The sequence below is a fragment of the Somniosus microcephalus genome, chromosome 2 (assembly GCF_052327205.1).
Source record: "Somniosus microcephalus isolate GS21.2 chromosome 2, FLI_Smic_1.0, whole genome shotgun sequence".
Classification (NCBI taxonomy): domain Eukaryota; kingdom Metazoa; phylum Chordata; class Chondrichthyes; order Squaliformes; family Somniosidae; genus Somniosus; species Somniosus microcephalus.
Window position 1 is genome coordinate 382,095,888 of NC_140988.1, and position 14,618 is coordinate 382,110,505.

A 14,618-nucleotide genomic window follows, 5' to 3' on the forward strand; every position below is an offset into this window, starting at 1 on the left:
TGTATCAGTGCGTGTGTGAGTGTGCATGCCTGAGCGTGCATGCCTGTGTCTGAGCGTGGCTGTGTGTGTGTGCGTGCGTGTGTCTGTGTATGTGTGTGAGGAGTCGTGTCTTACTCTCTTGATCTGTTTTATTTTAATTTGATGTCCAAAGTCATTAATAAAAAGCACGGGGAGGTTTGACTGAGATCTCCTTTTGACTTGTGCATGTTTTCGCACTCCCTGCAGGGTCTGTTTCAAGGTGTGACTTTTCCCAGCTCATTAGAGACCGGCGTCACATTCTAACATTTAAGAGTAATGACCGTTTGAAAACCATCAAGGCTGCATTTTGGGAGGAGTGTCCCTTAATCTCTAGTGTGTGCATGTAGGGGGAGGAGAGAGGCCATCTCAGCCGCTGTTTCCTGGATACTTCTTATCAGGAAGGATTCGGTCTTCGTTTTCAATAACCTCTCCATCACCAGACCACCTACTTCCACCTCTGTAACATCGCCCGTCTCCGCCCCCGCCTCAGCTCATCTGCTGCTGAAACCCTCATCCAAGCCTTTGTTACCTCTAGAAGGGTCCAACCCGAAACGTCAACTCAAATTTCTCTCCACGGATGTTGCCTGACCTGCTGAGTTTTTCCAGCATTTTCTGTTGTTGTTTCGGATTTCCAACATCTGCAGTATTTTGCTATCATTCCAATGCACTCCTGGCTGGCCTCCCACGTTCTACCCCCCGTAAACTTGAGGTCATCCAAAACTCGGCCGCCCCATGTCCTAACTCGCACCGAGTCCCGTTCACCCATCACCCCCTGTGCTCGCTGACCTACATTGGCTCCCAGTTCAGCAACGCCTCGATTTCAAAAGTCTCATCCTTGTCTTCAAATCCCTCCATGGCCTCGCCCCCTCCCTATCTCTGTAACCTCTGCCAGCCCTACAACCAACAGCAACAACAACTTGTATTTATAGAGCGCCTCTAAGATAGTAAAAAGTCCCAGGGCACTTCACGGGAGAGTAATCAAACAACATTCGGCACTGAGCCACATAAGGAGATATTAGGGCAGGTGACCAAAAGCTTGGTTATTAAAGTGGTCGGTTTTAAGGAGCACCTTTAAGGAGGAGAGAGAGGTGGAGAGGCAAGAGGTTCAGGGAGGGAATTCCAGAGCTTAGGGCCTCGGCAGCTGAAGGCACGGCCGCCAATGGTGGAGCGATAGAAATCGGGGGATGCGCAAGAGGCCAGAATTGGAGGAGCGCAGAGATCTCGCAGAGTTGTGGGGCTGGAGGAGGTTACAGAGATAGGGAGGGGGCGAGGCCATGGAAGGATTTGAAAACAAGGATGAGAATTTTAAAATCGAGGCGTTGCTCAACCGGGAGCCAATGGAGGTCAGCGAGCACAGGGGGTGAACGGGACTTGGTGCGAGTTAGGACACGGGCAGCCGAGTTTTGGATGACCTCAAGTTTACGGAGGAGGCAAGGTGGGAGGCCGATCAGGAGAGCGTTGAACTAGTTGAGTCTGGAAGTAACAAAAAGCTTGAAGAATGGCTATAACTGGGTGAATTACCAGAGGGCCACCTGTACCATTGGACAGGGTGCCTTCCAGCCAGGCGGCCCCTGGTATATTCTGCCTCACATTGACATTAATGCTCCAGTATAAATGCAACCTGACTGCTCGTTGATCTCATAGAATCATGGAATCATAGAATCATGGAATCATGGAATCATAGAATCATGGAATCATAGAATCATGGAATCATGGAATCATAGAATCATGGAATCATAGAATCATGGAATCATGGAATCATGGAATCATAGAATCATGGAATCATGGAATCATAGAATCATGGAATCATGGAATCACGGAATCATGGAATCATGGAATCATGGAATCATGGAATGGTACAGCACAGAAGGAGGCCATTCAGCCCATCGAGTCAGCATCGGCTCTTTCGAAGATTTTCTGTGGGATCTTGCTGAGCCCCATGCGGTTCCCCCACCCTGTCTGCCTACTTCGGAGTGGTCACCACACCCTGAAATTAACTCATTGTGTGTCAAGACATTTCAACATGAAAAGAATGTTGAAAAGAGAAGACTGAGGGGTGACCGGATAGAGGTCTTTAAGGTTATGAAGGGGTGTCGATAGGGTAGACAGAGAGAAGATGTCTCCACTTGTAGTGGAGCCTAAAACTAGGGGCCATCAATACAAGAGAGTCACTAATAAATCCAATCGGGAATTCAAGAGAAATGTCTTTACCCAGAGAGTGGTGAGAATGTGGAACTCGCTCCCACAGGGAGTGGTTGAGGTGAATAGTATCGATGTATTTAAGGAGAAGTTGGATAAACACAAGAGGGAGAAAAAGAAAAGACTTGCAATTGTACAGCGCCTTTCACAACCTCAGGACGTCCCAAAGTGCTTTACAGCCAATGAAGTACTTTTTGAAGTGTAGTCACTGTTGTAATGTAGGAAACACGGCAGCCAATTTGCGCACAGCAAGCTCCCACAAACAGCAATGTGATAATGACCAGATAATCTGTTTTAGTGATGTTGATGGAGGGATAAATATTGGGCAGGACACCGGGGAGAACTCCCCCTGCTCCTCTTCGAAATAGTGGCCGTGGGATCTTTTACGTCCACCTGAGAGGGCAGACGGGGCCTCGGTTTAACCTCTCATTCAAAAGACGGCACCTCCGGCAGTGCAGCGCTCCCTCAGTACTGCACTGGGAGTGTCAGGCTGGATTTTTGTGCTCAAGTCCCTGGAGTGGGATGAAGGGAATAGAAGGATATGTTGATGGGGTGAGATGAAGCTGAGTGGGAGGCTCGTGTGGAGCATAGACTGGTTGGGCCGGTTGGCCTGTTTCTGTGCTGTAAATTCTATGTACAGTAACAGGATAAGGTTGTGTATAAACACCTTTCTCCTTCTCAAACTCCGTCCTCTTCCTTTGTATGTGTTTTACCAACTGGACCAGGAGTGGGCCTTTGGCGTAGCGGTAGCATCCCCGCCGCTGGGCCAGAAGGCGTAGGGTTTTGAACCCCACTCCAGACAGTCCCGGCAAGTGGAGTCGGCGCTCCGGCTCTAAATTCTGGGTTGACATCCAGCGGGATACTTTCGTCCGTGGGTGTGGGTGGCCCCCCCCCCTCGTATGGGTTGTGGGAGCCCATAAAACCCTCCCGCCATAGGGCTAACCACCCTAATGGCTGGTACGAAGATGGTTACGGTCACGGAAGGAGCGTTAATCACAGCCAGAAATCCTTCCACCACTTCATACAGTTCCCCAAAGGGAACAGTGTGAAGACACGTATGACGACGACCAACTGGACCCAGTTACAGTGAGTGCTTTTCTGCCAGAACGTACCTTGCGCCACTACTTCTTGGCCTTACGGAACTTTCTAGCACTCCATTATTTGGTGTTTTTAATGTTCCCATCCCAACCTGTTCAGACCTGGAAACTCTTCTCTGCTAACCAAATTTTGCCAGGACTGGGGAATTTTAGCTATGGGGAAAGATTGGATAGGCTGGGGTTGTTTTCTTTGGAACAGAGGAGGCTGAGGGGAGATTTAATTGAGGTGTATAAAATTATGAGGGGCCTAGATAGAGTGGATAGGAAGGACCTATTTCCCTTAGCAGAGAGGTCAATAACCAGGGGGCATAGATTTAAAGTAATTGGTAGAAGGATTAGAGGGAAGTTGAGGAGAATTTCTTTCACCCAGAGGGTGCTGGGAATCAATGTTCCTCTAACTTTTTTGGGTGCACGGCCCCTTGGCTGCGAAGCCCATTCAAATTTCCGCACATGCGCGGTTTTCCATTTTAAAGCTGGTGAGCCGTCTGTACGGGTCCTCCTGACCGCCGCGCGGCCACACAGCTTACCGGGAACATCGCTGGGGGTCTGGAACTCACTGCCGGAAAGGGTGGTCGAGGCAGAAACCCTCACCACATTTAAAAAGTACTTGGATATGCACCTGAAGTGCTGTAACCTGCAGGGCTACGGACCAAGAGCTGGAAAGTGGGATTCGGCTGGATGGCTCTTTGTCGGCCGGCACAGACACGATGGGCCGAATGGCCTCCCTCTGTGCTGTAAATCTCTATGATTCAGTGAACAGTACATGAATGTAACTAAGGCCAACCTCTGGTGACAGATTAACTGTCCAGGTAAGGTGATGAGAAGTTTCAGCCAGACCCATTTTCCTGTTCCCTCTTCCCTTTTGGCATTTAAATGGTAATCAGATGATTGAAGTGACATCAAGGCTCCGTCTCCTTCCCAGTTTCTGAGTCTCGGTAAACTGTAGTCTAAGACAGCAGCAGAGCTTTGAGATTTCACACAGATGTCTTGACATGAGCGCAGTCATTATTCTACTGCCCCACACCAGCGTGTCATCAGTCAATCAATTAATTGGATCTCTTGTTCAACCGCTCATCTCTCTCATCTGGTACTTAACAGGACAAGGGCGCCCCAGGGGGGCATTGACACATCACAGCTTGGAGTTTGGGTATAAGGACAAGGGAGAGAGGGATTCCACACATTGTCCTGTCCCCTCAGTTCAGGAGTCCTGGATATACTGTTAAACTCTCGACTTACTTCACTGGAGCAGCGTTGAGTTGAGTTGACTTTGATTTGAGATATATTTTATATCTGGTTCCTTGTCCTAACAATGCAAGTCCCGGCACTGAGTCTTGGAGGCTTTGCTTATCCATCTCCCTTCCCCTGCACTCCCCTCTGCCCCGACTACTCCTCCAAGCCAACCCACCGCAAGTCCTTCACCATCGATGCTCTTCTCTCCAGCTCCGAGAACTCCTGTTCCTTCCAGCGACCGAGTGGGGGCTGTTGCTCCGGCGGGACCTGCACCCTGAGCTCCGCTCCCCCCGGCGTTGCTCTGAGCCCCCAGATCCCGCAGTCTCTCTACCCGGGCTTGGTGCATCCTCACCCGGGCTACCCTCTGTACTATGGAGCGCCCCTGGTCTATCGCCCGACCAGCTGCAGGGCGGGTCACTACACACACGGTAAGCCGGCTCTCCATTTGGTAAATGTTCCGATTCATACAGAACTTGTGTATTTTGTAAAGAACTGACCCCACTCTTGGAGGCAAATCTCTCTTTATCTGATGGCTTGAATCTGAGCTGAGGTTGTCCTCCTTAGAGCAGAGTAGGTTAAGGGGACATTTGATAGAGGTGTTCAAAATCATGAGGGGTTTTGATAGAGTAAATAAGGAGAAACTGTTTCCAGTGGCAGGAGGGTCGGTAACCAGAGGACACGGATTTAAGGTAATTGGCAAAAGAACCAGAGGGGAGATGAGGAGAATGTTTTTTTACGCAGCGAGTTGTGATCTGGAATCTTGAAAGGGCGGTGGGAGCCGATTCAATAGTAACTTTCAAAAGAGAATTGGATAAATACTTGAAAAGGAGAAATTTGCAGGGCTCTGGGGAACGAGCAGGGGAGTGTGGGACTAATTGGATCGCTCGTTCAAAAAGCCAGCACAGGCACGATGGGCCGAATGGCCTCCTCCTGTGCTTTAAGATTCTGTAAATATTTTATGTGTTTGTACTTTTCTTTCAATCAACATGGGAGGAAATAAATAGTCCCCAATTCTTGAGCCAATGCTTTTATTGGGGTGGGGGTTGTTGATATTGCTGGGGAGGGTCTACCAGTAGCCAGCTAGGTTTTCCAGTGCTAGATGGAAATCATCCTTTCGTTCTTTGTTCTGCCCTCAGAATACTCCCTGGCCAAGCCTGGCTTCCTTCCTATTAAAGCCAAAGTTGGCAAATCAAAGCGGGTGAGGACCATCTTCACCCACGAGCAGTTGGCCCGCCTGGAGAAGGAGTTCGCCCGGCAGCAGTACATGGTGGGGTCCGAGAGGTTTCTGCTGGCATCGGCTCTCCAACTCAACGAATCGCAGGTAGGCTCCCAATCTGTCGAAATTGCTCGCTGTATCTGCTCAGCTTCTAACTTAAGTCAGTGGTGGGAAGTGCAGAGAGCAAGGTAAAGAGAGAGCTAGCATTTCTATCGCTCCTGTTCACGAACTCAGGACGTCCCAAAGCGTTTACAGCCAATGAAACACTTTTTGAAGTGTAGTCACTGTTGTAACGAAGGGAAACGCGGCAGCCAATTTGCACACAGCAAGATCCCACAAACAGCAATGACCAGCTCATCTGTTTTAGTGATGTGGTATTAAGGCGATGCGGTATTAAGTGGAAGGAGAATGGTGTTTGTTTTTTATGCTTCGCATCTCGGAGGAATGATTCTTGGTACTGTGCCACACAGAGCAGGAAGATCCCAAGTTTAATCCCTCATCTGCGGGGGCTTACACGAAGCAGTGGTAGGGACACTAAAACTGATCTTAGTAAACCTGGACTAGAGTGGGTAAAAATCACCCAGCAAATTCCCCTTCCAATACCTATCTGGCACTGGATAATGTGTGTGTGATGGTTCGGTGAGGATGGGTTCAGGCTTGTTTATGCTGCCTTCTGCAGTCAAACAGCCTGCTGACACTCCCTGTTGGGGCTGATACTTGGGTGAGTTATTGGACAGCAGTTACACTTACAGAAGAGGGGGGGAGGGAAGAGGGGGGGAGGGAAGAGGAGGGGAGGGGAGAGGAGGGGAGGGGAGAGAAGGGGCCTGTTTAGACAAATGACGGTCACCCTTTCAGGGCTTTCTATGTCCAACTCTCACTCCTGTAGTACTTACCATCGGAACATTGCGCTACTCCTGTTCCTGTCAGCCCCTCGAGCCTGTTCCATGATTACATAGACTGGTAGTTTCTGTGCTGTATATTCTGTCTCGAGTCTCCTCCCATTCCATCTACCTCCCCTCAGCCTTTCAGCATATCGTTCAATTCCCTTTTCTCTCACGTACTCGTCTAGTTTTCTTTTGAAAGCATCGAAGCTATTTGCCTCAACCCCTCCCTGTGGTAGCAAGTTCCACATTCCAACCACTCTCTGAGTAAAGAAATTTCTCCTTATTTCCCTGTTGGATTTATTAGTAACTATCTTGTATTTAGGGCCCCTAGTTTTGTAGTCTCCCACAAGTGGAAACATTCTCTCCACATTTACCCCGTCCAACCCATTCATCATTTCAAAGACCTCGATCAGGTCTCCTCTAAGTTTTCTCTTTTCTAAAGAAGAAAGCCCCAACCTGTTCGATCTTTCCCGATAGCTGTAATCTCTCAGCTCTGGTACCATCCTTGTAAATATTTTTTTCACTTTCTTCAGTGCTTCTGTGTCCTTTTTATTCAACTAGATCACGGCTGATCTGTACCTCAACTCCATTTACCCGCCTTTGCTCCATATCCCTTGATACCCTCACCCAACAAAAGTCTATCGATCTCAGTCGTGAAATCTTTCATTGACTCTCAGCATCCACAGCCTTTTGGGGGGGAGAGTTCCAGATTTCCACCACCCTTTGTGTGAAGAAGTGCTTCCTGACATCACCCCTGAATGGCCTGGTTCTGGGAGGGGTGGGAGAGAAGGAGGTGGTCCGGAGACCTCCGAGCAAGCGTGGCCCTCTCCTCCAACGTGTTATAAATGAGTGGATTCTGAGCTTTAACTGTGCTGTGTTGTGGGCCCCACGCGTGCTGTTTTCCCACTTTAAGAGCAGTGTGCACTGCCGAGTGTTAAACCAGCGCACGGTTAGTAAGGAGGTCACAGGTTCAGTTCCTACAGCTTCAACTCCTTCAAGGGCAGGATAGTTGCACCAACGTCAGTGTTCTTGCTCAGGCCAACATCCCCAGCATCGATGCGCTGACCACGCTCGATCAGCTCCGATGGACGGGTCACATTGTCCGCATGCCCGATACGAGACTCCCAAAACAAGCGCTCTACTCAGAGCTCCGGCACGGCAAGAGAGTCCCAGGTGGGCAGAGGAAATGCTTCAAGGACACCCTCAAAGCCTCCTTGAAAAAGTGTAACATCCCCACCGACACCTGGGAACCCCTGGCCCAAGACCGCACAAAGTGGAGGAGAAGCATCCGGGAAGGTGCCGAATACCTCGAGTCTCTTCACCCCTTCAACCACCGTCTGCCCCACCTGTGACAGAGACTGCAGGTCCCGCATTGGACTCATCAGTCACCTGCGAACTCATTTTTAATGTGGAAGCAAGTCATCCTCGGTTCCGAGGGACTGCCTAAGAAGGAGAAGGAGAAGTGTAAGGAGGTCACAGGTTCGGTTCCTACAGCTTCAACTCCTTCAAGGGAAGGGGGAAGAGAATATAAAAAAAATGTAGCATGAAAATGTCAGCCTGGAGTCTTCTGATGAGCATTTTCTACAATGCTGGCAGTTGACCCAGATATTTTACCGTCAGAATTAAAATAACGGCAAAAGGAAAATTCAGACTTTCGTCTTAAGGACAGCAGCCAGATGTAGACACACCACGTAGGGTCACAGCATCGATCCAGAAGTGAAAGGCCATTCATCCCAACTCCACTTCGCCATCCAGGAACAGGAGGAGGCCATTCAGCCCCTCGAGCCAGTTACATGGGAACAGGAGGAGGCCATTCAGCCCCTCTAGCCTGTTACACAGGAACAGGAGGAAGCCATTCAGCCCCTCGAGCCTGTTACACAGGAACTGGAGGAGGCCATTCTGCCCCTCGAGCCTGTTACACAGGAACAGGAGGAGGCCATTCAGCCCCTCGAGCCTGTTGCATAGGAACAGGAGGAGGCTATTCAGCCCCTCAAGCCTGTTACACAGGAACAGGAGGAGGCCATTCAGCCGCTCGAGCCTGTTACACAAGAACAGGAGGAGGCCATTCAGCCCCTCGAGTCTGTTACACAGGAACAGGAGGAGGCTATTCAGCCCCTCGAGCCTGTTACACAGGAACAGGAGGAGGCTATTCAGCCCCTCGAGCCTATTACACAGGAACAGGAGGAGGCCATTCAGCCCCTCAAGTCTGTTACACAGGAGCAGAAGGAGGCCATTCAGCCCCTCAAGACTAAACTCAAGGTATTGACTAATTTTAAGATTGTGGCCATTTTTGGCATTGAGATGTAAAAGATCTGGATCTTGGGAGTCTCGTGATTTGTTTTTTTTTCATCACGGTCAAGTTTTGACTTATTTTCTTCCCCGCCCTTCCAATCAACAGGTCAAAGTCTGGTTCCAGAACCGAAGAATCAAATGGCGGAAACAGAGCCTTGAGCAGCAGCAGGCCAAGCTGGCCAGACTGGGCATTGTGGGCACGCAGTCCAGCCCGGACTCTCGGAGCACCGAGGAGGGGCCCTGCCCTGAACCCCAGCACCAGAACTCCGCTTCAGGCCAACCGTGAGGCCCTCCAGGATTTGCCCCACAGACTCTCAGCGCATAACCCTCCCCCGATTTGAAGACCGCACTAGGCTCTGCTGGTAGCACCGGGAACCGTTTACCGCATCCTGCCTCACCAGCCGAAACCAAGCGACTGTACATGGAGCAGGCGTCGGACCTGGGACTTCTCGGCGTGCTTGACTCAGCCCCTGTAGCATGGAGCGAATCCACCTCCCTGTGTGTGTGGTTTCAATGTTAAGCCAAAAGACCTAGTTTGTTCTAGCATTGTTAATATCATATTCTGTATTGTAATATTAGTATAAATATACCTAATATATAACTGGAGTTTTAAAGGAGGTGTCTTCTCCTTCTGTCTGTGTGTGTGTGTGTGATCATAGAATCATAGATTGATACAGCACAGAAGGAGGCCATTCGGCCCATCATTCCTGTGCCGGCTCTTTGAAAGAGCTCTCCAATTAGTTCCTGCTCTTTCGCCATAACTCTTCAAATTTCTCCCCTTCGAGTATTTATCTAATTCCCTTTTGAAAGTTACTATTGAATCTGCTTCCACCGCCCTTTCAGGCAGCGCATTCCAGATCACAACAACTCGCTGCATAAAAAACATTCTCCTCATCTCCCCTCTGGTTCTTTTGTCAATCACCTTCACTCTGTGTCCTCTGGTTACCGACCCTCCTGCCACTGGAAACAGTTTCTCCTTATTTACTCTATCAAAACATAGAAACATAGAAGATAGGAGCAGGAGTAGGCCATTCGGCCCCTCGAGCCTGCTCCGCCATTCAATGAGATCATGGCTGATCATCCAAACTCAGTACCCTGTCCCTGCCTTCTCCCCATATCCCTTGATCCCTTTAGCCTCAAGAAATATATCCAACTCTTTCTTGAATATATTTAATGAATTGGCCTCCACCGCCCTCTGTGGCAGAGAATTCCACAGGTTCACCACTCTCTGGGTGAAGAAGTTCCTCCTCATTTCAGTCCTAAATGGCCTACCCCTTATCCTTAGACAGTGACCCCCTGGTTCTGGACTCCCCGGCCATCATAAACATCCTTCCTGCATCTAGTCTGTCCAGACCTGACAGAATTTTATAGGTTTCGATGAGATCCCCTCTCAATCTTCTAAACTCCAGTGAGTATAAGCCCAATCGACACAATCTCTCCTCATACGTCATTCCTGCCATCCCAGGTATCAGCCTGGTGAATCTTCGCTGCACTCCCTCCCTGGCAAGAACGTCCTTCCTCAGGTAAGGTGACCAAAACTGCACACAATACTCAAGGTGCGGTCTCACCAAGGCCCTGTGCAACTGTAGCAAGACATCCTTGTTCCTGTACTCGAACCCTCTTGCTACGAAGGCCAACATACCATTTGCCTTCTTAACCGCCTGCTGCACCTGCATGCTTACCTTCAGCGACTGGTGCACAAGAACACCCAGGTCTCTTTGCACTTCCCCTTCTCCCAATCTATTGCCATTCAAATAATAATCTGCCTTCCTGTTTTTGCCACCAAAGTGGATAACCTCACATTTATCCACATTATAGTACATTTGCCATGTTTCTGCCCAATCACCCAACCTGTCCAAATCGTACTGGAGTTTCACAACATCCTCCTCACAGCTTACCCTCCCACCCAGCTTTGTGTCGTCTGCAAATTTGGAGGTATTACATCCAATTCCCTCGTCCAGATCATTAATATATATTGTGAACAGCTGGGGTCCTAGGACCGATCCTTGCGGTACCCCACTAGGCACTGCCTGCCACTCGGAAAACGACCCGTTTATTCCAACTCTTTGCTTTCTGTCCGCCAACCAGTTCTCTATCCAAGTCAATACCTTGCCCCCAATCCCATGTGCCTTAATTTTGCACGCTAATCTCTTATGTGGGACCTTATTGAAAGCCTTCTGAAAGTCCAAATACACCACATCCACTGGTTCTCCCGTATCTATTTTACCAGTTACATCCTCAAAAAATTCCAGTAGATTAGTCAAGCATGATTTACCTTTTGTAAATCCATGTTGACTTTGTCCGATCCTGCCACTGCTTACCAAGTGCTCTGCTATTACATCTTTTATAATAGACTCCAGCATTTTCCCCACTACCGATGTCAGACTTACTGGTCTATAATTCCCCGCTTTTTCTCTACCACCTTTTTTGAATAGTGGGGTAACATTAGCTACCCTCCAATCCATGGGTACCGTTCCAGAGTCTATCGAGTTCTGGAAGATGACCAGCAATGCATCTACTATCTCTAGATAGTATCTCCCTTAATGATTTTGAACAGAACTTGTATTTATATAGCACCTTTAACGTAGTAAAACCTCTCAAGGTGTTTCGCGATCATGTTATCGAATAAAATTTGACACCGAGCCACAGAAGGAGATATTAGGGCAGGTGACCAAAAGCTTGGTCAAAGAGGTAGGTTTTAAGGAGCGTCCTAAAGGAGGAGAGAGAGGTGGAGAGGCGGAGAGGTTTAGGGAGGGAATTCCAGAGCTTAGGGCCCAGGCAGCTGAAGGCACGGCCGCCAATGGTGGAGCGATTAAAATCAGGGATTTGCAAGAGGGCAGAATTAGAGGAGCGCAGAGATCTCGGGGTGGGGGGTGGGGGTTGTAGGGCTGGAGAAGATTACAGAGGTAGGGAGGGGCGAGGCCATGGTGGGATTTGAAAACAAGGATGAGGTGTTGCTTAACCGGGAGGCAATGTAGGTCAGTGAGCACAGGGGTGTTGGGTGAAAGGGACACGGGCAGCAGAGTTTTGGATGACCTCAAGTTTATGTAGGGTGGAATGTGGGAGGCCGGCCAGGAGTGCGTTGGAATAGTCAAGTCTAGAGGTAACAAAGGCATGGATGAGGGTTTCAGCAGCGGATGAGCTGAGGCAGGGCGGAGTCAGGTGATGTTGCGGAGGTAGAAATTGACAGTCTTGGTGATGGCGCGGATATGTGGTCGGAAGCTCATCTCGGGGTCATATATGACACCAAGGTTGTGAGCAGTCTGGTTGAGCCTCAGACAGAGGTTAGGGAGAGGGATGGAGTTGGTGGCTAGGGAATGGAGTTTGTGGTGGGGACCGAAGACAATGGGTTCGATCTTCCCAATATTTAGTTGGAGAAAATTTCTGCTCATCCAGTAATGGATGCTGGGCAAGCAGTCTGATAATTTAGAGTCAGTGGAGGTGTCGCGAGAAGTGGTGGTGAGGTAGAGCTGGGCGTCGTCAGCGTACACGTGGAAAGTGGCATTGTGTTTTCAGTTGATGTCGCTGAGGAGCATCATGTAGATAAGAAATAGGAGGGGGCCATTGTGCTGGGGGGGTAGGTTGTCCTATGAGGAGAGATTGAGTAGACTAGGCCTATATTCTCTAGAGTTTCGAAGACTGAGAGGTGATCTCATTAAAACATACAAAATTCTTACAAGGCTTGACAGGGTCGATGCAGGGAGGATGTTTCCCCTGGCTGGGGAGTCCAGAACCAGGGGTCACAGTCTCAGAATAAGGGGTCGGCCATTTAGGACTGAGATGAGGAAACATTTTTTCACTCAGAGGGTGGTGAATCTTTGGAATTCTCTACCCCAGAGGGCTGTGGAGGCTCAGTCATTGAGTATATTCAAGACAGAGATCGATAGATTTTTGAATATTAAGGGAATCAAGAGATACGGGGATAGTGCAGGAAAGTGGAGATGAGGTAGAAGATCAGCCATGATCTCATTGAATGGTGGAGCAGGCCCGAGGAGCCAACTGGCCTTCTCCTGCTCTTATTTCTTATGTTCTTATATGGGAGAGAGAATAGAATGGGGCAGTTGGGGTTGGTGCTCGTAAGGAGGCATCGACTAGTGCCTCGATGGACCCTTCAAAGGATGCCAAGAGAGGCACAGAGGGAAGCTGTGGGCTTATCGAAGCGGGAGTCAAGCCTCGGACGGCAGCAGGACCTCTGTCAAATCTCCCCTTAACCTTCTCTGCTCCAAGGAGGACAATCCCAGCTTCAGTCTCTCCACGTAACTGAGGTCCCTCATCCCCTGGAACCATTCTAGTGACTCTCCTCTACACCCTCTCCAAGGCCTTGACATCCTTCCTGACGTGCGGTGCCCAGCATTGGACACAATTCTCCAGCTGGGGCCTAACCAGCGACTTGTAGAGGTTTAGCCTAACATGATTCTCTGGAAACAACGATTGGTGGGTGATGTCGAGGCAATGATATTTCTCTGTGCGCTTGCTCTGCGCCTTTGCTGCCCCATTCATTCCATCATCAGCTCCCGCATTTTCCCCTCCACCCCTCTCTCCTCTGCCCCTCCATCCTGATCTTCCTTGCTCAGAATGTGGAATTCTCGCCCGGAGACAAAAGGCGTAGTTGAATTTTAGAGTTCAGTTTTAGTTTGGCTTCGGTTTGTTACTAGGGGGAGGGAATAGGTGCAAAGCTTGAATCAGCAAGAGGGGGAACCCTGGATCCAACTATTATATTGCACCCGCTCTTCCGTATGCGTCAGTTTGAAAAGCTCTTTGGCCTCTGGTTTGGCATTTTTACATTTATACAGTTTGCACAATAAACGTTTTGGACAATAAAGAATATCTCAGTAAAAACCAGCAGGTGGTGATTGGCGATTGCAGCAGCCTAGGGAGAAAACATGGAAGGACTGAGCCATTGGCTGAATGATAGGAGCATACAGCACAGAAGGAGGTCATTCGGCCCATCGTGCCTGTGCCAGAGAGCTATCCAGTTAGTCCCACAACCCTGCTCTTTCCCCACAGCCCTGTAAATGTCTCCTTTTCAAATATTTATCCAATTCCCTTTTGAAAGTTATTATTGAATCTGCTTTCAAGCAGCGCGTTCCAGATCACAACAACTCGCTGTGTAAATTTTTTTCCTCCTCATCTCCCCCTCTGGTTCTTTTGCCAATCACCTTAAATATGTGTCCTCTAGTTACCGACCCTCCTGCCACTGGAAACAGCCTCTCCTTATTTACTCTATCAAAACCCCCCCATTATTTTGAACACCTCTATTAAATCTCCACTTAACCTTCTTTGCTCTAAGGAGAACATGCCCAGTCACTCCACATAACTGAAGCCCCTCATCCCCGGAACCGTTGGCATACTTCTCCGATGAAAGGTGAGGTATTCCGCCACCCCCCCCTCGATTGGGGAGTACAGGGGAGACACTGATTGTTTGCAGGCTATTGAACTGCAGGGGCCGTCTCAGATCATGTCCTCACCCCAGTGTCCATCTCGCACCTACACTTTGCAACAAGCTGTCACCAGATAACGATGAGGAGAGTTCTGGCTGTTCACACCCACCCCTTTCTCACCCCAGGTGTTAATCGCAGCACATCCACCGACACGCTGGCTCCGATGAGCTACATCGGGAATCAAACACGAGAGCTTTTCTTGTCTGCGTAGCTCAGTATCGTCCACTCTGGACCGAAGAAA

At 49.3% G+C, this 14,618-nt stretch overlaps 1 protein-coding gene across 1 annotated transcript; it reads left to right on the forward strand.

Moving 5' to 3' along the window:
* Positions 1-4,389: 4,389 nt before the first annotated feature.
* Positions 4,390-9,550, forward strand: LOC147123792 (homeobox protein not2-like). Its single transcript, XM_086005011.1, has 3 exons — positions 4,390-4,972; positions 5,681-5,865; positions 9,043-9,550. Exons 1-3 carry the CDS (start codon positions 4,624-4,626, stop codon positions 9,220-9,222), a joined length of 714 nt encoding a protein of 237 aa, XP_085861137.1. The 5' UTR covers positions 4,390-4,623; the 3' UTR covers positions 9,223-9,550.
* The last annotated feature ends 5,068 nt before the right edge of the window (positions 9,551-14,618 follow it).